The sequence below is a fragment of the Oncorhynchus mykiss genome, chromosome 16, assembly GCF_057628025.1.
Source record: "Oncorhynchus mykiss isolate SJ-2025 chromosome 16, ASM5762802v1, whole genome shotgun sequence".
In the NCBI taxonomy this organism is placed as follows: Eukaryota; Metazoa; Chordata; class Actinopteri; order Salmoniformes; family Salmonidae; genus Oncorhynchus; species Oncorhynchus mykiss.
In genome coordinates, this window is record NC_143037.1 from 76,084,570 (window position 1) to 76,095,000 (window position 10,431).

Consider the following 10,431-nt stretch of genomic DNA (forward strand, 5'->3'; position numbering starts at 1 on the left):
TCCTTTTAGAGATATTTAAACCATAGTGCTTTGCAACATGTTGTTCACACAGCCACTCTTGTTAGATGGTGATGAACAGCATTTGAAAGCTGATATTTCACAGGCTAGTCTTATGGTGCTATTTGTAGTGTGATTGACACCTCCCCCCCCCCCCCCTCATCCTCCTCCCTAATTAGGCCAAGCTTCCTGAGTTGCAGCCCTTCCCCTCCGAGGCCCCGGGGGTCCTGACTCAGGCTGTAACAGAGAATGAGGAGCTAGTGTGGATGCCAGGGGTCAACGACTGTGACCTGCTCATGTACCTCAGGGCTGCAAGGTGAAACCTGACTCATGACCTTTGACCCTACTGTCTGGAGAGATAATTCTCTATGACCCTTGACCCTATTGTCTGGCGAGATGATAATTCTATACCCTTTTCCTACTGTCAACTTGCCTCAGAGCTGCTAGGTGAGCTCAGGAGACATGACCCTGCTCCATGTCAGAAGGGAATAGTCCAATAGAGTAGCACAGTATGAATTATAATACCCATAAAACCTAGCGGTCAAACAGGGAAATGGTCCCAGGTAGTTATTTCCACCATGGTGGATTTTAGAATCACTTAAAATGAAGGTCTGTGTTTCATGTAGGTTTACCCTGGCGTGACATTTTGATCACCATGTCAATCTCTCTGGGACAAGGTTGACTTTTTATCAATATATTTGCTTGTAACCGCTAGGTTTTATGGGTATTATGATACCTCATCTGCGGGGCTCTATTACCCACTTCCCACTGCCAAGCCCAAGTAATCTGTACTGAGCTGGCCTACATACCAGACACCAAGCCCATGTAATCTGTACTGAGCTGGTCTACATACCAGACACCAAGCCCATGTAATCTGTACTGAGCTGGCCTACATACCAGACACCAAGCCCATGTAATCTGTACTGAGCTGGCCTACATACCAGACACCAAGCCCATGTAATCTGTACTGAGCTGGTCTACATACCAGACACCAAGCCCATGTAATCTGTACTGAGCTGGCCTACATACCAGACACCAAGCCCATGTAATCTGTACTGAGCTGGCCTACATACCAGACACCAAGCCCATGTAATCTGTACTGAGCTGGCCTACATACCAGACACCAAGCCCATGTAATCTGTACTGAGCTGGTCTACATACCAGACACCAAGCCCATGTAATCTGTACTGAGCTGGCCTACATACCAGACACCAAGCCCATGTAATCTGTACTGAGCTGGCCTACATACCAGACACCAAGCCCATGTAATCTGTACTGAGCTGGCCTACATACCAGACACCAAGCCCATGTAATCTGTACTGAGCTGGTCTACATACCAGACACCAAGCCCATGTAATCTGTACTGAGCTGGTCTACATACCAGACACCAAGCCCATGTAATCTGTACTGAGCTGGTCTACATACCAGACACCAAGCCCATGTAATCTGTACTGAGCTGGCCTACATACCAGACACCAAGCCCATGTAATCTGTACTGAGCTGGTCTACATACCAGACACCAAGCCCATGTAATCTGTACTGAGCTGGCCTACATACCAGACACCAAGCCCATGTAATCTGTACTGAGCTGGCCTACATACCAGACACCAAGCCCATGTAATATGTACTGAGCTGGCCTACATACCAGACACCAAGCCCATGTAATCTGTACTGAGCTGGCCTACATACCAGACACCAAGCCCATGTAATCTGTACTGAGCTGGCCTACATACCAGACACCAAGCCCATGTAATCTGTACTGAGCTGGCCTACATACCAGACACCAAGCCCATGTAATCTGTACTGAGCTGGCCTACATACCAGACACCAAGCCCATGTAATCTGTACTGAGCTGGCCTACATACCAGACACCAAGCCCATGTAATCTGTACTGAGCTGGTCTACATACCAGACACCAAGCCCAAGTAATCTGTACTGAGCTGGCCTACATACCAGACACCAAGCCCATGTAATCTGTACTGAGCTGGCCTACATACCAGACACCAAGCCCATGTAATCTGTACTGAGCTGGCCTACATACCAGACACCAGTGTGAAACGGGGTCAAAGAGTCCTAGATGTATTGGAAGGTATATAACAATATTAAAAAGATGATTGATCTTTGATGACTTAAGGTTGGACATGCAGTTGTCGGGTTTCTCTCTCTCTGTCTCTCTGTCTCTCTCTCTCTGTCTATTTCTGTCTCTCTCTCTCTCTCTGTCTCTCTCTGTCTCTCTCTGTCTCTCTCTCTCTCTCTTTCTGTCTCTCTCTTTCTGTCTCTCTCTGTCTCTCTCTCTCTCTCTCTGTCTCTCTGTGACTTGCGTTGTAGTTTGTCAGGTGTGTGATAGACGTTTCTCCATCTGTTAATGTGTGTTCTCCAGGAGCATGGCGGCCTTCGCTGGGATGTGTGACGGAGGTTCTACAGAGGACGGTTGCCTAGCAGCCTCGCGAGACGACACCACACTCAACGCACTCAACACGGTAACTGGCTTTTTCAACCCACACTGCCATGTTGAACACTATTGGTCATTTAGCAGACACTCTTATCCAGAGCGACTTAGTCACAGCATCAGTACCTCTACTTTACATACAGTGACGGGGGGGAATCCTTTGTTTGTCTAAAGTAAGGGTACTGATGTTGTGCTGCTGCTCCAGTTTCAACTGTTCTGCCTGCGGCTATGGAACCCTGACCTGTTCACCGGACGTGCTACCTGTCCCAGAACCGCTGTTTTCAACTCTCTAGAGACAGCAGGAGCGGTAGAGATACTCTGAATGATCGGCTATGAACAGCCAACTGACATTTACTCCTGAGGTGCTGACTTGTTGCACCCTCGACAACTACTGTGATTATTATTATTTGACCATGCTGGTCATCTATGAACATTTGAACATCTTGGCCATGTTCTGTTATAATCTCCACCCGGCACAGCCAGAAGAGGACTGGCCACACCTCATAGCCTGGTTCCTCTCTAAATTTTCTTCCTAGGTTTTGGCCTTTCTAGGGAGTTTTTCCTAGCCACTGTGCTTCTACACCTGCATTTCTTGCTGTTTGGGGTTTTAGGCTGGGTTTCTGTACAGCACTTTGAGATATCAGCTGATGTACGAAGGGCTATATAAATACATTGGATTTTATTTGATGCAGTGACTTAAGTCTCTTCTGGATAATGTTGACGTGACACGTTGGTGTGTGTCTGGATAATGTTGACGTGACACGTTGGTGTGTGTCTGGATAATGTTGATGTGACTCGTTGGTGTGTGTCTGGATAATGTTGACGTGACTCGTTGGTGTGTGTCTGGATAATGTTGATGTGACTCGTTGGTGTGTGTCTGGATAATGTTGATGTGACTCGTTGGTGTGTGTCTGGATAATGTTGATGTGACACGTTGGTGTGTGTCTGGATAATGTTGATGTGACTCGTTGGTGTGTGTCTGGATAATGTTGACGTGACTCGTTGGTGTGTGTCTGGATAATGTTGATGTGACTCGTTGGTGTGTGTCTGGATAATGTTGATGTGACACGTTGGTGTGTGTCTGGATAATGTTGATGTGACACGTTGGTGTGTGTCTCCCCTCTGGATAATGTTGACGTGACACGTTGGTGTGTCTCTGGATAATGTTGATGTGACACGTTGGTGTGTGTCTGGATAATGTTGACGTGACACGTTGGTGTGTGTCTGGATAATGTTGACGTGACTCGTTGGTGTGTGTCTCCCCTCTGGATAATGTTGATGTGACACGTTGGTGTGTGTCTGGATAATGTTGATGTGACATGTTGGTGTGTCTCTGGATAATGTTGATGTGACACGTTGGTGTGTGTCTGGATAATGTTGACGTGACACGTTGGTGTGTCTCTGGATAATGTTGACGTGACACGTTGGTGTGTCTCTGGATAATGTTGATGTGACACGTTGGTGTGTGTCTGGATAATGTTGACGTGACACGTTGGTGTGTGTCTGGATAATGTTGACGTGACTCGTTGGTGTGTGTCTGGATAATGTTGATGTGACTCGTTGGTGTGTGTCTGGATAATGTTGACGTGACTCGTTGGTGTGTGTCTGGATAATGTTGATGTGACTCGTTGGTGTGTGTCTGGATAATGTTGATGTGACTCGTTGGTGTGTGTCTGGATAATGTTGATGTGACACGTTGGTGTGTGTCTGGATAATGTTGATGTGACTCGTTGGTGTGTCTCTGGATAATGTTGATGTGACACGTTGGTGTGTGTCTGGATAATGTTGACGTGACACGTTGGTGTGTGTCTGGATAATGTTGACGTGACACGTTGGTGTGTCTCTGGATAATGTTGATGTGACATGTTGGTGTGTGTCTGGATAATGTTGATGTGACACGTTGGTGTGTGTCTGGATAATGTTGACGTGACACGTTGGTGTGTGTCTCTGGATAATGTTGTGACATGCTGTGGGGTGTGTGTGTGTGTGTGTGTCGATGAAAGCAGTTGGTATGTGTTTCTGGATAATGTTGTGACATGCTGTGGGGTGTGTGTGTGTGTCGATGAAAGCAGTTGGTATGTGTCTCTGGATAATGTTGTGACATGCTGTGGGGTCTGTGTGTGTGTGTGTGTGTGTGTCGATGAAAGCAGTTGGTATGTGTCTCTGGATAATGTTGTGACATGCTGTGGGGTCTGTGTGTGTGTGTGTGTCGATGAAAGCAGTTGGTATGTGTCTCTGGATAATGTTGTGACATGCTGTGGGGTCTGTGTGTGTGTGTGTGTGTGTGTGTGTCGATGAAAGCAGTTGGTATGTGTCTCTGGATAATGTTGTGACAAGCTGTGGGGGGTGTGTGTGTGTGTGTGTGTGTGTGTGTGTGTGTGTGTGTGTCGATGAAAGCAGTTGGTATGTGTCTCTGGATAATGTTGTGACAAGCTGTGGGGTGTGTGTGTGTGTGTGTGTGTGTGTGTGTGTGTGTGTGTGTGTCGATGAAAGCAGTTGGTATGTGGGCTTTAATGTAAATGAATCAAGAAAATTGCATAAATAATGCAACGTTTAACACCTGTCTCTAACTGTAGTTTATACAGTCACCTTTCTGTTATTCATTTATTTTGTCCGTAGATAAAATAAAAAAAAGATAGCATTGTGAATGTTGAACTGCCGTGTTTCCTCCCCAGCTCCACGAGAGCTGTTACGATGCAGGCAAGGCCCTACAGCGACTGGTGAAGAAACCTGTTCCCAAACTCATAGAGAAGTGCTGGTCGGAGGACGAAGTGGTAAGACACTCATTATTATTATTATTATTATTTGATGACCTTTAACCTCCAGATAGGACGTTTTGGCATCAGAGCTGTGTTTTTTTTTTTTTTCCAAGCTGAACTTGTTTGAGCTTGCCTAGCACAATGTCCACACAAGACTTATATAAGTCATGTTGTTCCAATGCTCCAGTGGCTTGTTATTATGGGTTCCTGTGGTTGTCTTTAGAGGGAGCTGTTGAGACAAAGCTTCTGCTGTATAGCTGCTGGTTTGGGCCACGTAAAATATTAGTATTGAGAGCAGCTGCATCCTGTATATCGACTGCAGAAAAAAATAAACTTCATCTTGGAAGAAGTTGTGTGTGTGTGTGTGTGTGTGTAAGGAAGAAGGAAAAGATTGAGAGCCTGTATCGTTGTCCTCCATTTAGATTCCAGTGCAGCTGGGGCTAGAACGTTCTGGTATTAGAATACATGGCCAAAGGTATGTGGACACCTGCTCGTCCAACGTCTCATTCCAAAATCACGGGTATTAATATGGAGTTGGTCCCCCCTTTGCTGCTATAACAGCCTCCACTCTTCTGGGAAGGCTTTCCACTAGATGTTGGAACATTGCTGCGGGGACTTGCTTCCATTCAGCCACAAGAGCATTAGTGAGGTTGGGTACTGATGTTGGGGGTGATTAGGCCTGGCTCACAGTCGCCGTTTCAATTCATCCCAAAGGTGTTTGATGGAGTTAATCAGAGCTATGTGCAGGCCAGGCAAGTTCTTCCACAGCGATCTCTACAAACCATTTCTGTATGGACCTCTCTTTGTGCACGGAGGCATTGTTATGCTGAAACAGGAAAGGGCCTTCCCCAAACGATTGCCACAATGTTGGAAGCACAGAATCATCTAGAATGTCTTTATGCTGTAGTGTTAATATTACCCTTCACTGGAACTAAGGGGCCCGAACCATGAAAACAGTCCTAGACCATTATTCCTCCTCCACCAAACTTTACAGTTGGCACAATGCATTGGGGCAGGTAGCGTTCTCCTGGCATCTGCCAAACATAGATTAGTCCCGTCGGCTTGCCAGATGGTGAAGTGTGATTCCTCACTTTAGATAAGAGTCCAATGGCGGTGAGCTTTACACCACTCCGGCCAACGCTTGGCATTGCGCATGATGATCTTAGGCTTGTATGCGGCTGCTCGGCCACGGAAACCCATTTCATGTAACTCCCGACGGACAGTTCTTGTGCTGACGTTGCTTCCAGAGGCAGTTTGGAACTCGGTAGTGAGTGTTGCAACTGAGGGTAGACGATGTTGTGATTTGCTTCATGAAATGTGTTTCCATGGCCGAGCAGCCGCACACAAGCCTAAGATCACCGAGTGCTGAAGCGTGTAGCGTGTTAAAATCGTCTGTCTTTGGTAGTTCCTGACCTGGGCTACAGTACCAGTGACAAGTTTGGCCACACCTACTCATTCAAAGGTTTTTCTTTATTTTTACTATTTTCTACATTGTAGAATAATAGTGAAGACATCAACACTATGAAATGAGAAATATGGAATAATGTAGTAACCAACAAAATGTTAAACAAATCAAAATATGTTTTAGATTCTTCAAAGTAGCCAACTTTGCACACTTGGCATTCTCTTAACCAGCTTCATGAGAAATGCTTTTCCAACAGTCTTGAAGGAGTTCCCACATATGCTGAGCACTTGTTGGCTGCTTTTCCTTCACTCTGCGGTCCAACTCATCCCAAACCATCTCAATTCAATTGAGGCCGGATGATTGTGGAGGCCAGGTCATCTGATGCAGCACCGTCAGTCTCCTTCTTGGTCAAATAGCCCGTACACAGCCTGGGGTGGGGTTTGGGTCATTGTCCCATTGAAAAATAAATGATAGTCCCACTAAGCGCAAACCAGATGGGATGGCGTATCACTGCAGAATGTTGTGATAGCCATGCTGGTATTCCTTGAATTCTAAATAAATCACACAGTCTCACCAGCAAAACACCATCACACCACCACCTCCATGCTTCACAGTGGGAACCACACATGCCAAGATCATCCTTTCACCTACTCTGCGTCTCACAAAGACACAGATTTTAGAACCAAAAATCTCAAAAAGGACAGATTTTCACCGGTCTAATGTCTATTGCTCGTTTCTCTTGGCCCAAGCAAGTCTCTTCGTATTATTGGTGGCCTTTAGTAGTGGTTTCTTTGCAACAATTCAAACATGAAGGCCTGATTCACACAGTCTCCTCTGAACAGTTGTGTTTGTTACTTGAACTCTGAAGCATTTATTTGGGCTACAATTTCTGAGGCTGGTAACTATAATGAACTTATCCTCTACAGCAGAGGAGACTCTGGGGGATCCTTTCCTGTGGTGGCCCTCATGAGTGCCAGTTTCATCATAGCGCTTGATGATTTTTGCGACTGCACTTGAAGACACTTAAATGAATGATGGACTGTCGTTTCTCTTTGGTTATTTGAGCTGTTCTTGCCATAATATGGACTTGGTTTTTTACCAAATAGGGCTCTCTTCTGTTTACCACCCCTACCTTGTCCCTACCTTGTCACAACACAACTGATTGGCTCAAACGCATTAAGAAGGAAAGAAATTCCACAAATCAACTTACAACAATGCACGCCTGTTAATTGAAATGCATTCCAGGTGACTACCTCATGAAACAGGTTGAGAGTGACAAGAGTCTGCAACGCTGTCATCAAGGCTTTGATTGGAAACATTGAAGCATCTCAAATATCAAATCTATTTTGATGTAACACTTTTTTTGGTTACTACATGATTCCATATGTGTTGTTTCATAGTTTTAATGTCTTCACTATTATTCAACAATGTAGAAATGAGTAAAAATAAAGAAAAACCCTTCGAATGAGTAGGCGTGTCTAAACTTTTGACTGGTACTGTGGTAAAACATATTGGTTTGTGTATGCCCTGTCCTGGACTAGTAAAACATATTGGAACGTGTAGGTCCTGAGGTTGAGGTCAGGGCTCTGTGCAGGTCAGTCAAGTTCTTCCACAGTAAAACCTAGTCTTGTACTATTATTACAACTTCTAGTTTTGTCTCGTGCTCATGTACATGACATTTTATGTCATTCCAGGCAGGTAATGGTAACAGATTAAGTCACTCGTTCTTTAGTAGCAATAGACCAGCTATGAATTCTCTGTATGATTTACAGTTTATTCAGAAAGTATTCAGACCTCTTGACTTTTTCCATGTTTTGTTAAGTTACAGCCTTATTCTAAAATTGATTAAATAGTTTTTTCCCCGTTATCAATCTACACACAATACCCAATAATGACATCACAATACCCCATAATGACATCACAATACCCCATAATGACATCACAATACCCCATAATGACAAAGTGAAAACGTATGAAGATAAATTTTTTTTTTAAAATATCACATGAACATAAGTATTCAGACCTTTTACTCAGTACTTTGTTGAAGCACCTATGGCAGTGATTACAGCCTCAAGTCTTCTTGGGTATGACTCTACAAGCTTGGCACACCTGTATTCAGGGAGTTTCTCCCATTCTTCTCTGCAGATCCTCTCAAGCTCTATCAGGTTGGATGGGGAGCGTTGCTGCACAGCTATTTTCAGGTCTCTCCGGAGATGTTCGATCGGATTCAGTCCGGGCTCTGGCTGGGCCACTCAAGGACATTCAGAGACTTGTCCTGAAGCCCACTCCTGCATTGTCTAGGCTGTGTGCTTAGGGTCGTAGACCTGATGGAAGGTGAACCTTCGCCCCCGTCTGTTCCTGAGCGCTCTGGAGCAGGTTTACATCAAGGATCTCTCTGTACTTTGCTCCGTTCATCTTTCCCTCGATACTGACTAGTCTTCTAGTCCTTGCCGCTGAAAAACATCCCCACAGCATGATGGAGCTCTGCCAGAGTGAACATCGGGTTCTTGGTCACCTCCCTGACCAAGGCCCTTCACCCCGATTGCTCAGTTTGGGCCGGCGGCCAGCTCTAGAAAGCATCTCGGTGATTCCATTTAAGGTTGATGTACTTGGGGACCATAAATGCTGTAGAAATGTTTTGGTCCCCTTCCCCAGATCTGTGCCTCCACACAATCCTGTCTCGGAACTCTACGAACAATTCCTTCGACCTCATGGCTTGGTTTTTGCTCTGACATGCACTGTCAACCTTGGACCTTAAATAACCGGTGTGTGCCTTTCCAAATCAGGGGGGGGGGGGGGGGTCAGTTCTCGCCACATGTCACCGAGGCGAGCTCGCAGTTCTCTCACAGGCCATTCGCAGGCCTCTTATTGCATAGCCGCCCTCTGCAGAGAGTAGCCAGATATGTTTTCCTACTGCCTGAGGTAGGCAGGCAGGAGGTCGTCTGTTGTAAAGGTTGTGGGCCCTCCCCATGGTGTCCATAGCCCAGACAGTCACCTAGCCACCCAGTCCGTACTTAACCTTCCAAGGACACTGGCCTGTTCACTCCTTCATTCCTTCCCAGCACTCTGTCCCTCCCGTCCTCCCGTCGTTCACTCCCAGTGAAGTGATGTGATTTCCATCTGGTCTTTCGCAGCCCCACACACAGCCTTGAGAGACAAGTGTAAATGTAGCCCGACCTTGACGCAGACACACGCTCAGACATCGGCCCTATTGGCTTCGCTGCTCCCTCGTTTTATGTACACCCTCCAAGACCAGCCTCATTATTTCTTCCTGCTCTCTTTTCTTCCTCCCTTCTTCCTTTTGAAGTGACAGTGGGGGCTGTGGAGATGACAGAATCAGCCTGTCTGCAGGGTCACTGGTAGCCTAGTGGTTAGAGTGTAGAGATGGCAGGGTAGCCTAGTGGTTAGAGCGTTGGACTAGTAACCAGAAGGTTGCAAGTTCAAATCCCCGAGCTGACAACGTTACAAATCTGTCGTTCTGCCCCTGAACAGGCAGTTCCTAGGCCGTCATTGAAAATAAGAATTTGTTCTTAACTGACTTGCCTAATTAAATAAAGGTAAAATACAAAAAACCTCTCTCATAATCTGAAATAGTCTTATACATTCTCCCTACACTAATCTGAAATGGCCACATACATTAGCAGAGAGCTTGAGAGGATCTGCAGAGAAGAATGGGAGAAACTCCCCAAATACAGGTGTGCCAAGTTTATAGCCAAGAAGTGTGCCAAGAAGACTCGAGACTGTAATCGCTGCCAAACATTTATTTATGTAAATTCCATTTTTTTAAATATATAATTGAGGAGAAATTACTAACAAAATTG

The 10,431-nt window shown here is 45.6% G+C and overlaps 1 protein-coding gene across 19 annotated transcripts in view; it reads left to right on the top strand.

Annotated features, from left to right (window-relative positions):
• LOC110491178 (arginine-glutamic acid dipeptide repeats protein) overlaps positions 1 to 10,431 on the top strand; it is a 323,796-nt gene that overhangs the window by 235,332 nt on the left and 78,033 nt on the right. For all 19 annotated transcript variants that reach the window (XM_036947767.2, XM_090203963.1, XM_090203965.1 and 16 more), the window contains 3 exons: positions 177 to 313; positions 2,378 to 2,477; positions 5,122 to 5,220. In XM_036947767.2, coding sequence (XP_036803662.2) covers positions 177 to 313; positions 2,378 to 2,477; positions 5,122 to 5,220 — 336 coding nt within the window. The remainder of the gene's footprint in view (positions 1 to 176; positions 314 to 2,377; positions 2,478 to 5,121; positions 5,221 to 10,431) is intronic.